The following is a 24,215-nucleotide window of genomic DNA, read 5'->3' as shown; positions in this document are numbered from 1 at the left end:
AAAAAAAAGAGTTCTAAGTTTTAGAAATATTGAAATGCAAATATAACAATATTTACATTAAGTGTAAATACACTAAAATATTCCATTTAAAAGATAAACACTATCTCATTGGATGTTTAAAAGCCAACTATGTAATTATGAGAATACCAGCTAAAACATACCAATGCAGAAAGGCTGAGAGTAAAAGGATTGAAAAAAATAGAGCATGCAATCCCTAATCCAAAGAAAACTGGGGAGTTATATTGATATCAAAGGGCATTTTAAAGAAAACAGTATAATTGGAAATAAAGAGAGTCACTTAAAAGTAAAAGTAAGGTGGTTCAATTCACCAGGAAGAAATGACCTAATAACATGAAAGCAAAGTATAAGCAAAAATTAACAGAATGACAAAAAGTGGTAGTAGATAAATCTACAAATACAGTGAAAAATTTTAATGCATTGCTATCACTTGATAGAAACAAACAGGGAGAAAAACCAGTAGGAAAACAAGAGATTTCAACACTAGAGTACCAAACTTTATGTGATGGACATAGAGGAAAAACATTAACCAAAAGCTTCACATTACTCTTCCATAGCATAGGGGGAACACTGACAAAAAACAGACTTTTTCCTAGGCCACAGTGCAAGTTTCAAAAAATTTCAACACGTCAATATTACACGATGTATATTCTTTGACAACAATGCAATAATGTTCTAAATCAACTTGAAACAACCAGAAATTCCTCATATGTTTGGAAATTATTTTTTAATTATTTTTAATTATTTTAAGTCAACTTGAAACAACCAGAAATTCCTCTTATGTTTGGATATCTGTAAGTCAAAACAGATATCATTATGGAACTTAGAAATTATTTTTAATTTGTGATAATAATAAAGGCCTATGACATGAAGATAAAAACAGTATTGGGAGGGACATTCACATAAATGTATTCACCTGAAAAGAAGCTTAAAATTAAGAAGCTAACCTTTCATTTCAATTAGTTAGAGGAAAAAAAAATACAGCAAAATAAGCCCAAAGAACGTAGAACAAAATGTGATCAGAAACTAATGAAGCAGAAAACAAATACAAATTAAAAAAAAAACACACAAAGCAACGCTAGTCCATTGGAAAGACTGATTGATAAATCTACAGTGATATTGATTAATAAGGTGAACAGCAAAGAAGATAAGGAAGGGGAAAAGGAGGGAAGGAGAAGACAATGAGAGCACAAATTACCACTATCAGGAAGAAAAAGAAGACAAGACTACGGTAACTGCAGGCATTCAAATGACTTTACACCAATACAATTTTTAAGTAAAAAGGTAAATTTTGAAAAAAATACAGTTTATCAAACAGATCTAGAAACAAACAGAAAATCAGAATAGTGCTATAACTATTAAAGAATTCGAAATATAATTTAAAACCTTCCTACAAAGAAAATTCTAAGCCTGGAGTTTCACTGGCAAATTCTACTAAAATTTAGGAAGAAAAAAATAATGCCAGCCTTTTATTAACCACTCCAGAGACTAGAAAAAGAAGGCATTATCTACAACTCACTTTATGAGAGGAATATAACCTTGATACCAAAATGAGAACAGAATGACAAAGGAAAGCTACCAGCAATCCGTTATGAACAGATGTAAAAACCCTAAACAAAAGTAAACCAAACCCAGCAATTTATATATAAAAGAAAAACCTAAAACAATACACTACTACATCAATGATCAAACTGAGTTTATACAAGGAATGCAAGTTGGCTTAAGCACCTGAAAATCAACTGTTTATTAACAGAAACAAAGGAGATATAAATCAAATGATCATTGCAAAAAATGGAAGGAAAATGATAAATTCAACAACCATTCATGATTTTAAATTATATATTCTTAAATCAACCAGGAATGGATGTAAACCTGTTTAATCTGATAAAAGATAACACAAAATCTCAGATTAACATCATACTTAAATTTGAAGATGAATACTGAATGGTGAAACTTCAGGATCAGAAAAAGACAAAAAATGCCGGCAATCACCATTTCCATTCAACTGTTTACTAGAGGACCTAGCCAGTGCAGTTAAGCAAGAGGGGAAAGGGTAGGGAAAACTATAAAGACTAGGAAGAAACAAAATGGTCACTATTTGCCAATGATACGACTATATACTTAAAAGACATCACAAATAGGTCATTATAATTAGGGTTATGCAAGGTTGATGAATTTTAAAAAATCAATATTCAAAAGCTGTATTTCAAAATATGCCAGCAGATAGAATATTAAATTTAAAGATAAAAATAGCATTAAATACCAATAGCATTATAAAAATAACCTAGGAATGAGTGTAACAAATAATGAAGACAAATAATGACTAAAACTTTATTGGAAGACATTTAAAAAGACTCAAGTATATAGAGGAGCATACCATGTTCAAGAATTAGATTCAAACTGAACTACAGACTCAATTAAATGCCAATCAAAAACCTGAAAGAAGACTTTACCTCTGTTTTGACCTTAGTCTGTACTTTCTAACTGATTAAGTTCTTCTTTCCAGCTTAGGCAACCAACCCAATGGGCAAAGCATCCTGTAATGGGAACTCAAACTACCCCTCAAGCAATAATAACTGCCCTGACACCAGCAAGACCCCACATTTTTTTTTTACATGTATGATATACATATATTTATTTTAAATGTTTGTTTTCTTTTTTTTTATTTTATTCTTATGTTAATCCCCATACATTACATCATTAGTTTTAGATGAAGTGTGCCATGATTCATTGTTTGTGCACAACACCCAGTGCTCCATGCAGAATGTGCCCTCCTCAATACCCACCACCAGGCTAACCCATCCTCTCACTCCCCTCCGCTCTAGAACCCTCAGTTTGTTTTTCAGAGTCTATCGTCTCTCATGGTTCGTCTACCCCTCCGATTTCCCCCGCTTCATTCTTCCCCTCCCGCTACCTTCTTCTTCTTCTTTTTTTTTTTCTTAACATATATTGCATTATTTGTTTCAGAGGTACAGATCTGAGATTCAACAGTCTTGCACAATTCACAGCGCTTACCAGAGCACACACCCTCCCCAGTGTCCATCACCCAGTCACCCCATCCCTCCCACCCCACCCCCCACTCCAACAACACTCAGTTTGTTTCCTGCGATTAAGAATTCCTCATATCAGTGAGATCATATGATACATGTCTTTCTCTGTTTGACTTATTTCACTCAACATAATACCCTCCAGTTCCATCCACGTCGTTGCAAATGGCAAGATCTCATTCCTTTTGATGGCTGCATAATATTCCATTGTGTATATATATACCACAGACCCCACATTTTTTTACACCAAGACAATGATCAACCTGACTGACCTTTACGGCACATGTTGCACGGCCCCATCAACCTTTGTCCCACATTCTCCTTATATAAACCTAGGAGTATTTTCTGCATTTTGGAGACAGTCTTTGAAACGTTAGTCCACTATCCTCCTGGCCTTGGCCTCATTGAAATAAACTCCCTTCTTGTTTCAACCATCACTTGTCTCACTGCCTTCGAATTTTGTCAGTGGGGAGTGGCCAAACCTGGTCTGTTTGGGACCCCGGGAGCCAGGTGCTCTTGCATCCCTGGGCTCTAGTTACAAACCCAACAGGCTTTTTTATGACAAATGACACTAAAATTTACATAGAAATAAAGGCCCTAAAATAATCAAGACAATCTTAAAGATAAAGTGAGAGGACTTGCTTTACCAGATACTGAGACTGTTTTCATCACAGTAACATTATAAACAGAATGCCTCTGGCATACAGCTAAAATAAATAAACAAACCAGTCACACAGAATAAAGAGTCAAGAAATAGATCCTCCTACATATGCGCCTTGATATACAGCAGAGGTTACATTATAGAAGAGTGAATAAAAAATGATTTTCTTAGTAATTGGCATTAGGACAACTGGCTATCTACATGGAAAAAAATTAAATACACCTTAATCCATTCACCTACACATACATACACATACACACACACACACACACATACACACACCACTCAGGTAATTATAGACCTGAAGCTCAAATATAGTTCTATAGTGAAAGGCAAATATAGTTCTTACAAAATAATACAGGAAAATATATTCATGATCTCAGGGTAGGGAAATTTTTCTTAAGACACAAAAATCATTAGCCATAAAGCAAAAGATTAATACACAGGACCATATTACAAGTAAGAATATTCGTTCATAATTTGTCCATTAGGAGAATGCTACAGACTGAATGTTTGTATCCCACCAAATTTTTACATTGAAAGTTAATCCCCAATGTGATGGTATTTGAAGGTGGGACCTTTGGGAGGTTATTAGGTCATGAGGGTGGTCAGGAATGGGATTAGTGCCCTTTCAAAGAGACTGTAGCGAGTTACCTCAAGGACACAGCAAAAAGATGGCAGACTATGAACCAGAAGCAACCCCTCCTTACCAGACCCTGAGTCGGCCAGTGTCTTGCTCTTGGACTTCCCAGCCTCCAAAACTGTAAGAAATAAACTGTGAGCAATACATAAAAATAAAACTGAAAACCATGTTTGTTGAAGTTACCCAGTCTGTAGTATTTTTGTTATAGCAGCCCAAAGAGACTACAACAGAAAATGAAACAAGACCCACAGAACAGAAAATATTTGTAACGATATGACCAACAAAAGCTTTTATATAGAAAATAAAGAACTTTTACAAATCTCTCAGACACATTAACAGAAAAATGGGCAAATGACTTAAATAGGTACCTCAAAAAAATTTTTTAAATAGCCAATTAGAATGAAAAAATGCTCCTCAGTGACCAAGGAAATGCAAATCAAAACCACAATCTGAATCCATTACTTAGCCAATAGATGGACAAAATTAAGTGTGACAATATCAAGAGGTTGGTGAATGTGGAGCAAAGGAAGCTCTCCCGAGTGTAAATGGGAACACCACTATGGAAAATATAACCTATGCTGCAACAAATTCACGCCAAATGAAATTTACGCACATATCCACCAGAAGGAATGCAAAATAATCAAAGTAGCATTGTTTGTAACCACCAAAAACTGCTGATAATTCAAAGATCCATCAGTATTAAAATAAACAGGTAAACTATGGTATATTCATAAAAAAGAATAATATAGTCTAGAGCAACATGGCAACAAACACCTACTGCCTGCAATATAAAAGATTCTTGAAAATCACATTGCATAAACACAAGCAAGAAATACATACCATATAATTCCATTCATTTAATAATCTGTAATTTTCCAAAACAGGCAATGCTAAATTATAATTTTAAGGACGTATACTTAGATCATCAAAAAAAAAAAAAAAGTTACAAAGAAAATATTTACCTCTAGGGAAAAGGGTTGTGATTGTTAAGGTACACGCAGGAGGCTTCTGAAGTATAGTAATGCTTTCTTTTCTTTTTTAAAGATTGATTGACTGATTGATTTTAAAGAGAGAGAGGGACAGAGAGAGAGCACATGTGTGTGCACACAGGCCTATGAGAGAGAGGAGAGGCAGAGGGAGAGAATGAAGCAGACTATCCCCTGAGCCCAAGGCAGGCTGAATCTCATGATCCATGAGATCATGACCTGAGCTGAAACTTAAGAGTTGGATGTTCAACCAACTAAGCCACCCAGTAGCCCCAATACTTTATTTTCTTAATCTGGTTATGCTGCAAAAGTCCCTGCTTTGTGATAACTCACTAAGCTGTAAAATTATGCTTTATGCATTTTTCTGGTATATGTTACATTTCACAATTCAAAAGTTTTTGAGTTAGAAATTTATCCTATCTTTAATTCTATTAACATCTAATATGGATTTATATTTATTTTTTTGCTTCCCTACCCTAAACCACTCTAGTCTAATCTTATTTATAGTCTCAATCAGTTACAGAAAACAAGTTTGTAAGTATGTACATTGACTTTTATTTGTTCTAAGCACAGCTTCTTCCAAGGAATTTCCTCTAAATGACAGTATGTTGGAACTGTTTAAGATCCATAGACTCCCCATGATTTTAAGTATTTACTTCACCATATGATGTTATAGGCTTAGCTCATAACTCCTGAAAGCTTTTTGAAATAGAATTCTTAATTGGACCCACAACACAAAATATGATTTAACCAACTATTTTCTTAACTCTAAGAACAGTTCATAGGTAATGTTCTACATGCACAGGAGAAATGTGATGACTTCACGACATTATGGTGAGACAGGTAGAGTACACACACAAAAATTATTCCTTGACTGAATTTCAGTTAACTTTCTGTGGACTTTTAAAAAAATTGTTTTTTATTTTATTTTTTTAAAGATTTTATTTATTTATTTGACAGAGAGAGAGACAGCGAGAGAGGGAACACAAACAGGGGGAGTGGGAGAAGGAGAAGCAGGCTTCCCACCGAGAAGGGAGCCCAATGTGGGGCTTGATCCCAGGACCCTGGGACCATGTCCTGAGCCAAAGGCAGATGCTTAACGAAGGAGCCACCCAGGCGCCCCTCCAATGATTTTTTTAAAAGATTTATTTATTATTCTACAGGGAGTATGCACGAGTGTGCATATGTGGGGGGGGGGCAGAGGGAAAGAATCTCAAGCAGACTCCCACTGAGCGCAGAGCCCAATGCTGGGCTCGATACTGCAACCCTAGGACCATGACCTGAGCCGAAACCAAGAGTCGGACACTGAACTGATTGAGCCACCCAGGCGCCCCTCCAATGACCTTTGTGACGATAATCAGTATTTGGCTGGCTTTCCATTGGTATTTTAGGCTATTTTTATCAAGGTATCACTTTATAATACCAAGTTCTTTTTCTTTGTTCATTAGTAACATCTTCAATTACAGCACTTCATAAACTTAGTATGGGTTAGTTTTCCCTAAATGCATTACCTTGCTCTTACACAAACACACAAATTAGGGAAGTCCCTTACTCCAGACATATTGGGTAGGTGAAATAGGTTGCTCTGACTGAAGTGACCTGGAGATACAGGTGCAGAAAATGTTTACAAGGCAGTTGGCAACAGAATACAAAGAGTGTCAAATTTATTAAGAACATGACACTGCTTAGACTAAGTATCACATGAACCTTAGAATTATTTATTTCTAAAAATAATTCTGAGTAGACCATTTGAAAGAGTTTTGACCTTTTTCCAATAGACAGCCGCTAAATGGTAGTGGTAGTATTTTGGGGGGGGGGGGTAGTGGTAGTATTTTATTAACTTAATTTTAAGAATTTCTAAAAAACCCTTTACTGAGAAGATTCATGATATAACCATCTCATCATGCCTTTTTTTAAATTTTATTTTATTATGTTATATTAGTCACCATACATTACATCATTAATATTTGATGTAGTGTTCCATGATTGTTTGTGTATAACACCCAGTGCTCCATGCAGTACGTGCCCTCTTTAATACCCATCACCAGCCTAACCCATCCCCCTACCCCCCTCCCTTCTAGAACCCTCAGTTTGTTTCTCAGAGTCCATAGTCTCTCATGGTTCATCTCCTCCTCCGATTTCCCCCCCTTCATTTTTCCCTTCCTGCTATCTTCTTTTTTTTTAACATATAATGTATTACTTGTTTCAGAGGTACAGGTCTGTGATTCAACAGTCTTAAACAATTCACAGCGCTTAGCAATGCACATACCCTCCCCAATGTCTATCACCCAGCCACCCCATCCCTCCCACCCCCCACCACTCCAGCAACCCTCAGTTTGTTTCCTGAGATTAAGAATTCCTCATATCAGTGAGATCATATGATGCATGTCTTTGATTGACTTATTTCGCTCAGCATAATACCCTCCAGTTCCATCCACATCGTTGCAAATGGTAAGATTCCATTCCTTTTGATGGCTGCATAATATTCCATTGCATATATATGTATACCACATCTTCTTTATCCATTCATCTGTCGATGGATATCTTGGCTCTTTCCACAGTTTGGCTACAGTGGACATCGCTGCTATAAACACCGAGGTGCACGTACCCCTTCGGATCACTACATTTGTCTCTTTGGGGTAAATACCCAGTAGTGCAATTGCTGGGTTGTATGGTAGCTCTTTTTTCAACTTTTTGAGGAACCTCCATACTGTTTTCCAGAGTGGCTGCACCAGTTTGCATTCCCACCAACAGTGTAGGAGGGGTTCCCCTTTCTCCACATCCCCGCCAACATCTGTCATTTCCTGAGTTGTTAATTTTAGCCATTCTGACTGGTGTGAGGTGGTATCTCAATGAGGTTTTGATTTGGATTTCCCTGATGCCGAGCGATGTTGAGCACTTTTTCATGTGTCTGTTGGCCATTTGGATGTCTTCTTTGGAAAAATGTCTGTTCATGTCTTCTGCCCATTTCTTGATTGGATCATTTGTTCTTTGGGTGTTGAGTTTGATGAGTTCTTTATAGATTTTGGATACTAGCCCTTTATCTGATATGTCATTTGCAAATATCTTCTCCCATTCTGTCAGCTGTCTTTTGGTTTTGACTGTTTCTTTTGCTCTGCAAAAGCTTTTTATCTTGATGAAGTCCCAACAGTTCATTTTTGCCCTTGCTTTCCTTGCCTTTGGTGATGTTTCTAGAAAGAAGCTGCTGCAGCTGAGGTCAAAGAGGTTGCTGCCTGTGTTCTCCTTTAGGATTTTGAGGGACTTCTGTCTCACATTTAGGTCTTTCAACCATTTTGAGTTGAAATTTTGTGTGTGGTGTAAGGAACTTCCAGCTCTATCACAAAGCTGTCCTCATCAAGACAGTATGGTACTGGCACAAAAACAGACACATAGATCAATGGAACAGAATAGAGAGCCCAGAAATGGACCCTCCACTCTATGGTCAACTAATCTTCAACAAAGCAGGAAAGAATGTCCAATGGAAAAAAGACAGTCTCTTCAACAAATGGTGTTGAGAACTTCATTATTCTTATTCACAGAAAGCAACCAACTCAGACTTTCTACCCTAGCAACAGTTCAATCACCAAGCACCTAGCATGGTGTCTGGCCCAAAAGGAGCCTAATAATTATTTGCTGAATGGAATATGCATAGAATTGAGTCTTGAATAAAATACCAAAATTATCAGTTATCTATGAGTAGTAGGATTATGAAAGGTTTTCATTTACTACCTTATATTTTTATCATTCACATTTTCTACAACAAACATATTTTGCCTTCATTATTTAAAAGTTTAACTCTTCCCAACTCATTTTTTAAAATAAACTTTATTTTGGACTAATTTTAGATTTACAAAAAGTTGCAGGGGCGCCTGGGTGGCTCAGTCGTTAAGCATCTGCCTTCGGCTCAGGGTCCTGGGATCGAGTCCCACATCGGGCTCCCTGGTCTGCGGGAAGCCTGCTTCTCCCTCTCTACTCTCCCTGCTTGTGTTCCCTCTCTCTCCGTCAAATAAATAAATAAAATCTTAAAAAAAAAAAAATTATAGATTTACAAAAAGTTGCAAAGACAGTATAAAGAGGTCCCAAATACCTCCCACTCAGTTTCCTCAACTGTTAACATTTTAAATTTTCATAGTACATTTGTCTAAACTAAGAAACTGACAATGGTATATTACTATTAAGTAAACTCCAGACCTTTCTAAATTTTACCAATTTTTCTATTAATGTCCTCTTCCTATTCCAGGTTTCAATCCAGTGTATCACAATGTATTTTAACATGTCTCCCTAAACTCCTCTGGCCTATGATAATTTCTCAGTCTTTCCTGATTTTTCATGACCTGGACTGGTTAAGTGTCCTGCAAAATATCCCCCCAGTACAGGTCTATTGTTTCTCTTGTGATTTTAGTGGAATTATGGGTCTTTGAAAAGAATTATAACAAAGGTGAAGTGTCTTTCCTGTCACATTTTAGGGGTATGTAATATCCACATGACATCACTGGTGATATTAACCTTCATTACCTGGTTACAGCAGTGTCTGCCACATTTCTCCACTGCAAAGTTACTGTTTTCCCCTTCTTTTCCAATTCTATTCTTTGGAAGTAAGTCACTAAGTCTAGCCCTCCATTAAGAGAGAAAGAGGTAGGAAGTAAGCTCCTCTTCCATGAGGGTGGAATATTTAAATTATTTTTTTTTAAGACTTTATTTATTTATTTGAGAGAGTGAGAATGAGAGAGAGAGTGAGAGAGCACGTGAGAGGGGGGAGGGTCAGAGGGAGAAGCAGACCCCTCGCTGAGCAGGGAGCCCGATGCGGGACTTGATCCCGGGACTCCAGGATCATGACCTGAGCCAAAGGCAGTCGCTTAACCAACTGAGCCACCCAGGAGCCCTATTTACATAAATTATTTGGAATTCTTCTACAAGGGAGACTTGTCTCTTTTCCTCCATTTATTTATTCATTTGATCATTTATATCAATGTCTATCATTTACATATTTACATGCTCATTTATATTTATTTTATACTTTAGTTACAATCCAATTGTGCACTATTTATTTTGTTGCTCAAATTGTTCCAGTTTTGGCTATTTGGAGCTCTTTCAGGCTAGTTCCTGTGTTCCTTGGACAATCCCTCATCCTTCTGTTTTTGTTTTTTGTTTTTTTTGACACTTCCTTACTTCTCCTACTACACATAATCTGGGCTCATCTTGTATATTCCCTGCCCAGTTCTACAATCAGCATCTCTCCAGAGAAATCCATTACTAAGTCCTAGAGTTAATCATTTAAGACTTTTGTGAACCCAGGATAACCTACCTGAATGTCATGATGTAATCTGAAAGCTGCACAAAGTGTAAATAATTTTAAACTTTGAGCACCCAAGCCAAAATTGCCACAAATGACCCTCATACATAATAGCAACACTTTCACCCTTTCTTTTTAAAAAGCTATCTTATTTTGTTTCAAAAGCTGAGCTGAGTTGGGTGGGTAGAATAGATATTTTGCATTCATTTTGCAGATAAGAAAACTGAGAAATAGAAGTGATGACAATGAGTAATGTCAGGGAGCCAGATATTGATAGAGGCAATATCTTCTATCCCGTGCCTTCTTCCTCTCAGACCACACCACCACTGTGGTGGGCCCCTCTGCAATACAGCTGTAACAATATAGGTACATTCATAGTTCCTGCTACTCCACTGAATATCCTACTGTAGGCTTCCTACGTGTCCAGTTAAACCAAAACTTTTCTCTATATAGCCATATTAATTCAATAAATAAAAAAGGAAAAAATACTCCTAAAAATCATAAAAGATGATTGGCAAATATGTTAAAATAGACTTTTTTTTATAAAACAGCAACTTCTAATGAGCTTCTGCTATGTGCATGCCAGTATATTAGGCATTGTAAGAAGGGAGGATAAAATAAACAGCATATGTGGCTGTCCATGATATACTAACATCCCGTCCTCACAAAGTTTAGAAATAAGGAAAATAAGATTGCTTATCAAGAGTTAAAATATGTAATCAATACATAATGGATCACTCTAAAACTATGTAGGCAGAAAAATAAACGACATACAAGCCAACAAGATTTACTGGGATATTTATACTGAAAGTACAGCTTAATGTAGGAGGAGGGCAGGTTATAAAGAAAAAGGCAAGTAAGGAAAGTCAAGTAAGCAAACACAGTAAAAGCAATACAATTAACTACATAGGAGGGGCCCCTAGCCCAAACCTGAGAAGTCTGGTAAGGTTTTCCAGAGGGAGGGAGGTCTAACGTGAGAAGCAAAGTACAAGTAATAATTGGTATATGGGCAAAGGAAACATGTTCAAAGACCTGGAGATATGACAGCTGGGCACAAGCCCAACCCTAACATTTACAAGGCCCAGACCAAGAGTACAAAGGAAGACCCATTTGCCATGTGATTAAATATTTAAAAGTTACAAAGCAAGTCAACAAACTATTAAAGAAATATATTCTATCCTCCTACATTAACAAATACACCTTATAATTCCTTGTAAGTTTCAGCTCAGTTTTACAGATCTATAGCCAAGCTGGTGACAATTTGGAAAACACTGCAAAGCATGAAGAAAATTAAAAGCACCCAAATTCCATCACCAAGAGTAAAATCATTATTTTGGTGTATTTCCCTCCAAAGTTGTGTGCACATGTACATATAATATTTTAAGGGACGCCTGGTTGGCTCAGTCGGTTGGGTATCTGCCTTCGGCTCAGGTCATGATCCCCCGCATCAGGCTCCGTGCTCAGCGGGAAGCCTGCTTCTCCCTCTCCCTCTCCTTCTGCCTGCCTGTCTGCCTACTTCTGATCTCTCTCTCTCTCTGTCAAATGAATAGATAAATCTTAAAAAACAATATTTTAAGAGAAATGACTTCACATTATATATATATAAAGATTCTGCCCTTTTAATATAAGCCCTTCCACTCTTAAAGCTTATAATACAAGTCACCTTATTCAGTTACCCAATGTGCATTTTGTAGCTGGCTTATCTTAAAACAGAATTCTAAATGTGGGGTCAAGTGTGTTCTATAGACCCCTGGAGGTCTCCAAGATCTTTTTCAGGGTATTTATAAGGCTGAAACTGTTTATAATAATACCCGCATTATTATTTAAATGATATATATGTATCAGTTTCCTACTGCTAATGTAACAAATTACCACAAACTTTGTGGTTTAAAAGAAAACAAATTTATTCTCTTACAGTTCTGGAAGTCAGAAGTCTAAAATCAAGGTGTCTGCTGGGCTACACTGCTTCTGGAGGCATCATTAATACATAGTATAGACAATTATTTATGATATTCTGGCAGGATTCATTGATGTATTTTAGAGTATTTTGGAGAGATGGACTGTACAGAAGGTTTCAGAAGTCACCAGTGTGTGTGTGTATTTGTTTTTAATTTATTTTTATCTATTTTTTTTGCTGAGGGTTTGCGATACATTAGATAGCAGTGATTTTAGAATTACCTTTTGGAAAAAAAAAAAAGAATTATCTTTTGGAATTACAACAGAGCGATTTATTTACATTCAGCCAGTTTTCCTTAGGAAATTAAAGAGCCTAACAAAGCCTAAGACTGAATAGAAGCCATTAGAAGGCCTCTTAATGAAAAGTGGAGGTTAAGTGTCCTTTGTGAAAATATTTTATATCTGCCAGAAGATAGAATCCAATATCCAATGGGAAAGGAACACAGAAGAAAACAGAAATAGCTACCATACACTGAGTCCTTACTATGAGTTAGTTACTGTGCTAAAGATTCTATATACATTATTTATGTATTAAAGTTTCTACACACACTTAATTCTCAAAGCAATCATTTAGCGAGTACTACTACTCTTTAAAGAGGAAAAAAACAAAGGCATAGAGAAGCTAAGTGACTTGCAGAGGTAGTAACTGGCAGAGCCAGGATGTAAATTCAGGTCTACAATTTAAAAGCCACTAAACATAACAGATCTTCATTCAACACACATGCCAAAATGCTATCAGTACTTTCCAATGATTAACTCCTTATTTTTGTTGGTATACTAAGAAGATACAGGGGCGCCTGGGTGGCTCAGTTGGTTAAGGACTGCCTTCAGCTCAGGTCATGATCCCAGGGTCCTGGATCGAGCCCTGCATTGGGCTCCCTGCTCAGCGGGGAGCCTGCTTCTCCCTCTTCTGCTCCCGCTGCTTGTGCTCTCTCTCTCTCTCTGTCAAATAAGTAAATAGAATCTTTAAAAAAAAAAAAAAGACACGGAGTCATGAAAGAATATTTAATACACAACTAACTGCTTGTCCTACTGTCCACTTAAATGCTCCCCAGATATTAAGCAGACACAGAAACGAGCTCTTCCCTCTGACATCTGCATCTGCCCTAGGCCATGAGGGTAAATCTGAGGCCCCCATTTCTTCTAGGATGTTACCCTTCCAATCGCTGTTAACAGGACCATATCAGCTATGCTGAAAGAAAGGATATCACTATCTTACAAAAGAACATTTACCCTCTCACAACATAATACATTTTCCTATTGCTGGGACTTCATGTATTATCTCCCCTTCTAGAACACTCTGCAGTTCTAAAGGGGTATCAAAATAATATCCTTTTTCTTCGAAGTGTAACATCTAAAATCTGTACCACCCAATTTAACACTTACATAGTTCACTGTCAACTGCTGTTCCACATTTTGTACCTTCAACTAGACTACCTTCAAGGACAGAATCTATATGGAAAACACCAACGGTTGCTTACCCTACAGTACTCCAATTTCTTCCTTGCTAACAGAATTTTAATTTTGTTTGATTGGTATTGTGCCTAATTTTAAGGAACAAATTATGATTCTTCTAACCAGTCAGTAATCCCATTCCTCTTCGTCAGTGATCAGTGTAGGTATGGGCATATGACCCAATTCTAGCCAGTGATATAAGAAAAAGTCTACTGATACTGTTCTAGGAAAAGTATCTTCTCTGGTGAGAAAAAGAGCAACAAAAAATCCTTTTTTGTATTTCTTCATTGGTATTCTCTCCTATTGAAAACCACAAATAAAGACATCATCAACACTTGATGGCAGTGTGGAAAGAAGGAAATAGTTAGGTCCTCCTAGGGGTTTTACTTCCTTGAGTTAATCCTGTATCCCAGGTAAAGGGCCAAGAAACTACTTAAACACAGAAAAATGGGTAGACTATTAAATGTCACCTGATATGAATATTTGTGTTTATCTGGTTTATAACCTCATAATTAAAATTAGGAAAAAATACAGTGATGAAGAGAGCAAATAATTAATAATAGCAAAATACTATATTTTCTTTCTGTATTTATTTATTTTTTTAAATCAAAGAATATCCAAAACTGCCAGGGAGCATACAAGGCAGTAAGAATTTAAAGTGCCAAGATTCTGAAAAAAAGTGAAGCAGGTAAACTCAACAGTCTCAACCACTTTTTGCCCTTGAGTCTTTTCTTAATTCATAAGTATAGAGACTGAGAACCCCAGCAGAACGTGAAAGGGGGAGCTTTTGGCAATCTTATGCAGTCGAGGAGACAAGATCTGAAGTTCAGAATCACCAATGTGGACTTGAATGGCCCAATATCCTGGAGAAGAGACAGAACAGAACATTCTATGATACTTTTCCCCTAAAAATATTTATGGTTCCTAAATTTTAAGAGCAAGAGGCTGAGAAACTAAGCAAAAAGTGGTTAAGAGACTAAATTGATAAGCAAAGCTGTCCGTAGTCTCAAAATGCAGGGAGATAAAAACTAAATTTCAGCACCCAACAAAGAGAAGGAGTCTTAGTAAACACACAGCTTTCTACTAAAATCCTCAAGGGCTATGTCCTAAAAATAAAGTAAGTCAAAATATAGACTAACTCTTAGAAAGTCTGAAACCATGCTGCAAATTCTCTTGATCTTTAATGGGATCAATGTAATTTGCTCCTAGACTACCTGTCTACCAAGAAAAAAATTAAATATGCTATGGTGAAAATATCATCATCCAGAGTATCTATAATTTTTTGTATACAATATCCAGCATTCAATCAAAAATTACAAAACATACCTGAAGTCAAGGTCAAAAGACTAGAAAAACAAAAGAAAAAACAGGCAACACATACAGACTCACAGGTTTGTATAAGAATATTCAAGTATGGACTTTAAACAAGTGATTAATATGTTCAAAAAAACCAGACAATTTCTCCCAGAATATAGCAATTTATAGGAAATTAATCAAATGGAAATTTGATGGCTGAGAAATAACTGAAATTCAAAACTTGATAGAAAACAATGAGATACCACTACACATCTGTTGTTACAGCTAAAATCCAAACTACTGACAACATCAAATGTGACATATATGTGGAGCAACAGGAACTCTCTTATTCACTGTTGGTGGGAATGCAAATGGTACAATCACTTTAAAAGACAATTTGGCAGTTTCTTATAAAACTAAACATACTCTTACCATATGAGCCAGCTACTACATTCCTTGGTATTTACCCAAAATGAGTTAAAATATCCAAATGAAAAGGAAAAAAAGATTAAAAAAAAAACAACAAAAAACAGAGAAGTACATAAGAAACACAAGGATCTCAGAGAAAAGATCTAACACATGTAATTGGAGTCCTAAAAGGAGAGGGGAGAGGGCGCCTGGGTGGCTCAGTTGGTTACGCGACTGCCTTCGGCTCAGGTCATGATCCTGGAGTCCCTGGATCGAGTCCCGCATCGGGCTCCCTGCTCGGCGGGGTGCCTGCTTCTGCCTCTGACCCTCCCCCCTCTCATGTGCTCTCTCTCTCTCATTCTCTCTGTCTCAAATAAATAAATAAAATCTTAAAAAAAAAAAAAAATCTTTAAAAGGAGAGGGGAGAGAGAATGGCAGAAACAACACTTGAGGATTCACCAGTCAGAATTATCCAAAGATTAAAACAAAAAAGAAAAATCAAGTCACAATTCAGGAGGCTCTAATAACCCTACCCAGGATAAATACAAAGAAAACCACACTTAGGCAACCCTGGTTAAGTTTCTAAAAACCAAATCAAAAACAAAGAAAAATAGACAAAAGGGGAAAAAATAAGACTGATAGCTGACTTCTCAACAAAAATAATGGAAAGCAAATGACACAAGAATTGTATCTTTAAAGAGTTCAAAGAAAAATGACTATAGGGAATGCCTGGGTGGCTCAGTCAGTTAAGCATCTGCCTTCAGCTCAGGTCATGATCCCAGGGTCCTGGGATCAAGCTCCACATCAGGCTTCCTGCTCTGCAGGGAGCCTGCTTCTCCCTCTCCCTCTGCCTGCCACTCCCCCCCCCTTGGATAGTGTGTTCTCTCTGTGTCAAATAAATAAAATCTTAAAAAGAAAAGAAAAAACAAGAAAATGACTACAGACCTAGAAATATATAACTACAAATATATCCTATAAAAATAAAAGGGAAACAAAAACTTTTACAAACATTGAGTGAACTTATTGTTAGTAGTCAGTAATGAAGGGAAATACTAATGAGAGTTGTTCAGGCAGAAAGATAACTAACCCAGACAGAAACATGAAAATGCAGTATAGAATGAAGAGCAATAGAAAAAGTAAAGATGCAGCTAAATCTAAATAGACACTGACGGAGTGCCTGGGTGGCTCAGTCCATAGAGCGTCTGCCTTTGGCTCAGGTTATGATCCCAGGGTCCTGGGATGGGGCCGTGTTGGGCTCCCTGCTCAGTGGGGAGTCTGCTTCTCCCTCTCTCTCTGTCCCTCCCCCTGGTTGTGTGCAAAGGGTCTCTCTCTTTCAAATAAAATCTTAAAAAATAAATAAATAGACACGGACGTAAAACAACAATAATGTCTTGTGAATATAAAATATACGCAGAATTAAAACAGACAACAACAACAGCACAAAAAGTGGAAGGGAGATAAAATGAGGTAAAATATCCTAAGGTCCTTGCCTTTTCCATGGAGTGGTAAAAGTACTCTTTTATAGAACTAAAAAGTCAAGAGTGCATGTTATAATCTATAGAGTAATGCACCAAACAAAATATAAGACAGTGTGTAACTAACAAAGTACTGAGAAGAATAGAAATAGAGAAAAAGAACAGCCATGACAAACAGAAAACAAATATAAAAACAGCAGATTTGAACTCAAATATATCAGTGATAACATTAAATGTAAATGGACTATATAACATGGTCTACAAGTCAATAAAAGACCAATGTGAAAAGCAAAACTCAAAATATATGATGGCTTTTGGCATAAAGAGAGAAAAATATTTCAATACAACAGAGTATAAAATCCAGAAACAGATCTACAGAAATATATCCACCTGATAGATGATAAAGATGTCACTGCAGTACACAGGAGAATGGAAGGTTTTTTCAATAAATGGTGCTGGATCAACTAGTTACCCAAATGGGAAAAAAATTGAATCTAAATCTTTAATTTACATCACATATAAAAATTAGATGCAAGGTAGATTATAATCTAAATGTGAAAGACACAAAAAATTAAACTTCTAGAAGAAAATCAGCTAATTTCTTCATGACCTTGAGGTATGGGAAGAGATCTTAAGCAGAACACAAAAAAGACAAAAATAAAGGAAAAGATTAACTGGATTTCATTAGAATTGATGGCATCGTCACCAAAAGATTCCATTAAGAAGTAAAAAGGCATCGGGCGCCTGGGTGGCTCAGTTGGTTAAGTGACTGCCTTCGGCTCAGGTCATGATCCTGGAGTCCTGGGATCAAGTCCCGCATCGCACTCCCTGTTCGGCAGGGAGTCTGCTTCTCCCTCTGACCCTCCTCCCTCTCATGCTCTCTGTCTCTCATTCTCTCTCTCTCAAATAAATAAATAAAATCTTAAAAAAAAAAAAGAAGTAAAAAGGCATACCAGAGCAAGAAAAGACATTTGCAATACATATATCTGATAAAGGACTCTTAATCAGAATGCATAAAGAACTCACAAAATAGGCAAAAAGCCTGAACAGGCAATTCAAAAGAGGCAATCTAAAAGCCAATAAACATGCAAAAAGGTATTTAAACTCATAAGCTTTCAGACAAATGTAAAATAAAACCAAAATGTGAGAATACTGCACCCACACTAGGATAGCCAAAATTCTTAAAACTGAAAATATCAAGTATTGGTGAAGATGTGGAGGAACTAGAACGCTCACACACTGCTGGTATAATAAACATGCTATAACTACTCTGAAACTATCTTTGACAGGAGCTGGTACTACTGAGATCCACATACCCTATCAACTAAGAATTCCATTCCAAGGCATAAACCCCACAGAATTGTATATATAATGTGCACTAAAATACAGGTACATGAAAATTCATAAGCATTATTAGTGATAGCCAAAATCTGAAAGAAAAAAAAAAAACTAAACATCCACCAACAATATATGATGAATAGAACAGAAAAACTGCAGCATATTTACACAATGAGATACTACATGGCAATGAAAATAATTACTGCTATATTCAGCAACATAAATGAATCTCAAAACATAAATGACCCCAGACACAAAAGAGTATAAATAGTATAATTCTATTTATATAAAGTTTAAATACCTGTAAACTAATTGATAGAAGTCAAAATAATAGTTACCTTTGAAACTGGAAGGGGGAACAAGGAAGAATTCTGAAGGAACAGGTAATGTTTTATTTTTCGATTGAGGGATAATTATATGCGTGTTTTCACTTTGTACAATTTCTACACAAATGATCTGCTGATTGTTATGATGGCTAATTTTATATGTCAACTTCACTGATCAAAGGGATACCCAGATGGCTGATAAAACATTTACAGGTGTGTCTGTGAGGGTCTTTCCAGAAGAGATTAGCATTGGACTCAGTACACTTAAAAAAGGTGACCTAACCAATGGCAAGTGGGCATCATCCAATCAGTTGAGGATCTGAATAGAACAGAAGGCAGAGGAAAGGTGAAACTGCTCTTTGCTGGACATGGAACATCTATCTTCTTCTGCCTTCCGACATTAGCACTTCTAGATCTGTGGTCTTGAGACTTACACCCTGGCTACCCTGGTTCTCAGGCCTCTGGGTTTGGACTACAACTATACCACCAGCTTTCCTGAGTTTCCAATTTCCAGATGACAGATTGTAGGACTCAGCCTCCACAATCATGTGAGGCAATCCTTCATAATAAATCTCTTTCTGACCATGAGAGACGATGGACTCTGAAAAACAAACTGAGGGTTCTAGAGGGGAGGGGGGTGGGAGGATGGGTTAGCCTGGTGATGGGTATTAAAGAGGGCACGTTCTGCATGGAGCACTGGGTGTTATGCACAAACAATGAATCATGGAACACCACATCAAAAAAAAAATCTCTTTCTGGATATCTATGTATATACTATTCGGTTCTATTTCTCTGAGGATCCCAATTATAGTTGTATACATCTCCATATTATGTTATATTTAAATTTTTAAGTTTACCCACATACAAAGTTTTCTTTTGGGGTAATGAAAATGTTTTGCAACTAGATAAAAATGGTAGTTGCACAATATTGTGAATGCGCTAAATGCCACTGAACACCTTAAAACAGTTGTTTATATGAATCACCTCAATTAAAAAAGTTACCCAAAAACTCAACCTCAACAATGTATAATTTATTAGTAGACATTAATTACCACAAATATTAAAAGTTGTAATGCCAAACTTACCAACTGCTGTGTCACCATCTAACAAATTGTCATCTTCAGAAGTCTGAAAGTCCATAATAACACCTGCTCCATCTAAAAGCTCCTCATCACTACTTGCACTTGTTATACTGTTGTAGCTGTTTCTATAGTATCCTCTATGGAACAGCTGCTCAGACTCCATTTAGCTGTCTGACTATCTGAAAAAAGAAGAAAAAATGGTTTCAACATTTTCCCAACATCTAATAAAAATCACCTAGTTTAATAGGACAAAATGAAACTTCTGATTCCTATATTTAAAAAAATTACTGAGGTCATTCACTATAACAATAGCTAACTATGTCTATTGGGATGATTTAATAATTCTATTCTCACTATACAGCTACAAAAAGGAATGAATTTCTTCAGGTAGTGGCATAAAACAATCTGCAAGATCAATTGTTAAGTTAAAAAAGTACAAAGAAGAGGTGCCTGGGTGGCTCAGTTGGTTAACCATCTGCCTTCAGCTCAGGTCATGATCCCAGGGTCCAGGGATCAAGCCCTGCATCACGCTCCCTGCTCAGCGGGGAGTCTGCCTCTCCCACTCCCTCTGCCCCTCCCCCTGCTCCTGCTCTCTCTCTCTCTGTCTCAAAAAATAAATAAAATCTTTAAAAAAAAAAAAATTAAAAAAAATTTAAAAGTACGAAGAAGTGGGGGACCTGGGTGGCTCAGTCGGTTAAGCATCCAACTCATGATTTGGGCTCAGGTCATGATCTCAAAGATCGTGAGACTGAGCAGGCACTGGGCTCCATGCACAGCAGGGAGTCTGCTTGGGATTCTCTCTCCTTCTCCCTGTGCCCCTCCCCCTACTTGCATGACCTGGAGCATGTGAAGCACCCTCTCTCTCTAATAATAAATCTTTTTTTTTTTTTAAAGTACAAAGAAATGTTTAAGGTATACTACAATATATGTGGGGGTTTCTTACCCCAAAAAAGTGGGGGGGAGGGCGGAGGACAGGAAGAAATACAGTGTATAATTGCTTGTGTACATATAGACTATCTCTGGAGGGATTTCCAAGAACATTGCCTACAGGAGAAAGGAACAAAATGGCTGAAGTACCAAAAGGGAGACTCTTTTGTCCCTTTTGAGTATTTTACCAGATGCAAGTACTAATTTTAAAATGCTGTAATTTAAATTTTTTTAATATGAATTTTATTCTTTCATTATTTTAAAATTTAAATCTTCAGAGTCCATTGTCAAATATGAGCCATGGAAAATATGCTAATAAGTAACAATTTTCATTTTTTCAAAGCAGATAATACCAAAAAATGCTTGTTTCATTGTTCTTACTCTCTCTGAGTTAAAAACAATATTACTCCTAAATAGTTTGATTTTTTAAATACATCTTACTTGCTTAACATCTAAATGAGAGTTCAAGATATTAGCAATAGACTTGAAAGGTTCATGTGTAGGACTTGAAAAATACAATCAAAAGCAGTCAAACCAGTAAGCCTTGTAAAACAAGAATTTAATATGTCATAATAAGTACATATGAAAATAAAAGGTAATGCCACTAAGCATACTCCAATTCTAGTGCTGAATTCTATACTGAAGACTTTTTTAAGACAATCTCCTATTCTCAGTAAACTGTCCTTCTGCACAGGGAAAAATAACCTCAAAGAGCTATAACAAAAATTATTTATAAAGATTTTACACTTCTTTTTAGAAAAACAAATATTGCCAAAAACTATTTTTAACAGATTTATTATTACAAATTTCCTAACTTAAGGACTACTTTAGAGAAGGTAGTTTTGAATACTCCTTGAGAGCATGTCTCTATTCTCAGCATCTGGCACAGTGACTGGTACATAATATATGAATAGTAAACATCAAAACATCAAATTGTTATTCAGTCAATAAGGTAAAAAAGAGAAATGTATTCAATTTTCAATAAACAAATGCTCTCTACAACAGTACTGATCTGGTCGTGGGAGAATAACCAAAAACTAGCACATAGATTACAAAGAAAAGCTTAACCGCTTTGCATTATTGCATCATTAATGTTTTATGGTTACCTCTACCAAAGACAGCCCATTATAACTTACTAAGATTTGTTAGAATGTACTAATTAAAGTAAAAGTTTTATATTTAAGATAAATGTTAAAATAGAATAGTATGAAAATAACTGTTCATGCTAAGAACTTTGTAGTGTCCATAGAGGCAATCAAATTAAATATTGTGGCTCTTGAGTAAATACCCAAAAGCCTTTTATTTTATTATTTTTTATTTTTTATTGTTGTTAATCACCATACATTACATCATTAGTTTTAGCCCAAAAGCCTTTTATTTTATTTTTTTTATTGTTATGTTAATCACCATACATTACATCATTAGTTTTAGCCCAAAAGCCTTTTAAAAAAATAAGCATGAATAGGGGTGCCTGGGTGGCTCAGTCAGCAAGCATCTACCTTTGGCTCAGGTCATGATCCCAGGGTCCCTGGAATCAAGCCCCGAATCAAGCCTGCTTCTCCCTCTCCCTCTGCCTGCCACTCCCCTTGCTTATGCTCTCTTTCTCTGTCAAATAAATAAATAAAATCTTTAAAAAATAAATAAGCGGGGCGCCTGGGTGGCTCAGTCATTAAGCGTCTGCCTTCGGCTCAGGTCATGATCCCGGGGTCCTGGGATCGAGCCCCGCATCGGGCTCCTCACTCCGCGGGAAGCCTGCTTCTCCCTCTCACACTCCCCTTGCTTGTGTTCCCTCTCTTGCTGTCTCTCTCTCTGTCAAATAAATAAATAAAAATCTTTAAAAAAAAAAAAAAGTCCCTAAACTATTAAAATAAATAAATAAATAAGCATGAATAATTCCAAGAATCCTTTTAATTTTGATGTATCAAAGCACGTATGCTAAGATTTTGGGAAGAACACAAACATTCTATTCTTCACTTCTTTACCTCATGATCAGACTAGAAGGGCTTAAGACATGTGATAACACACATCAATGAACATTAGTTGGAGGCTATATATCACTAAGAAATCTCTCTAAAATAATTACAAATGTCTGTGTACTGGGACCTCAATCAGCAAGTTCTAAGATATCTCCTCCATTTATCCCTAAAAGTGCCTCAAAAACCATTAGCGATAACTGGCAACTTAATTCTTTCAAAAAATGTTTAAAAAACTTAATTTTGGGGTGCCTGGGTGGCTCAGTGGGTTAAGCATGGGACTCGGCTCATGATCTCAGGATTGGGAGACTGAGCTGGGCGTGGAGCCTACTTACAAGTCTCTCTCTGCCCCTCCCCCACGCACGCACCCCTCTCTCTCTCTCCCCTTCACCCCCCCCAGGACAAAAAAAAAACAACTTAATTTCACCAATACCTCTGAGACATCTAGCCTCCACACCTTTATAACAAGAGCAACCAACTCTGTTCCAAAAGTCTATTAAACTCAGGCCTGCATGGGTTATTATTTCTATAAATTTAGTAATTTTAAAAAACTAGTTTTCTTGGGGCACCTGGGTGGTTCAGATGGTTAAGCATCTGCCTTCAGCTCAGGTCATGATCTCCAGGTCCTGGGATGGAGCCCTACATTGGGCTCCCAGCTCAGCAGGGAGTCTGCTTCTGCCTCTCCCCCTGCTTGTGCTCTGTCTCTCTCTCTCTCTCTCAAATGAATAAATAAAATCTTAGGGAAAAAAAATTATTATTAACCTAGGAACCTATAGAGCTGTACACTGATCACTGTCACTAGCCTTGAAACATGGCTAGTCCAAATTGAGATGTGCTCAAAGGTAAAATACCTACCAGATTTCTAAGGCTTAATACAAAAAAAGAATGTCAGATATTCTGCTAATAATTTTATGTTGATTCCATGTTGAAACAATACTTTATAGATATATTGAGTTAAATAAAATTAGTCTGTTTTGTCTTTACCTTTTTAATATAGCTAAAAAATTTTAAATTACATGTGGCTCACATGTGCAGCACAAATATTTGTATTGAACAGCACTGCTACACAATATCCAAAATTCTATGGGAGCATAAAGGAAATGCACAGAAGAATTCTAGATACCAGTGATTAATCTTTTTAAGTTCTAAACTCAATTCCCAGGCTTGCTCACAAAAAGCTATTTAAACGATAATATGGCAGCTGAAATTTTGCATATTAAAAAAAATGAAAATACTACAAAGTCATCTTTTCCTCTTTAATTGTCAAAAATATTTTTGAAATCATTTCAAAACATAATAGACACACAGTAGCCTGCAAATGTATTCTTGTA

General features: G+C 36.5%; 1 protein-coding gene across 6 annotated transcripts in view; it reads right to left on the bottom strand.

The window, feature by feature from the left end:
- Positions 1 to 24,215, bottom strand: part of CLCN3 (chloride voltage-gated channel 3) — a 91,016-nt gene that overhangs the window by 58,117 nt on the left and 8,684 nt on the right. For 2 of the 6 annotated variants that reach the window (XM_064585286.1, XM_064585285.1), the window contains exons 2-3: positions 19,988 to 20,159; positions 4,437 to 4,487 (exon numbers count right to left, since the gene is read on the bottom strand). In XM_064585286.1, the coding sequence (XP_064441356.1) occupies positions 4,437 to 4,487; positions 19,988 to 20,147 (211 nt within the window). In that variant the 5' untranslated portion in view covers positions 20,148 to 20,159. Of the gene's footprint in view, positions 1 to 4,436; positions 4,488 to 19,987; positions 20,164 to 24,215 lie in introns of all 6 variants that reach the window. The other 4 variants (XM_064585284.1, XM_064585288.1, XM_045880142.3 and 1 more) reach the window with 2 other exon arrangements.

The sequence above is a fragment of the Mirounga angustirostris genome, unplaced genomic scaffold (genome assembly GCF_029215605.1).
Source record: "Mirounga angustirostris isolate CCGP_5_RB_7025 unplaced genomic scaffold, mMirAng1.0.hap1 SCAF_2, whole genome shotgun sequence".
Lineage (NCBI taxonomy): Eukaryota > Metazoa > Chordata > Mammalia > Carnivora > Phocidae > Mirounga > Mirounga angustirostris.
Note: the sequence above shows the minus strand (reverse complement) of the source record. Positions and strands in the feature narration are given on the sequence as shown.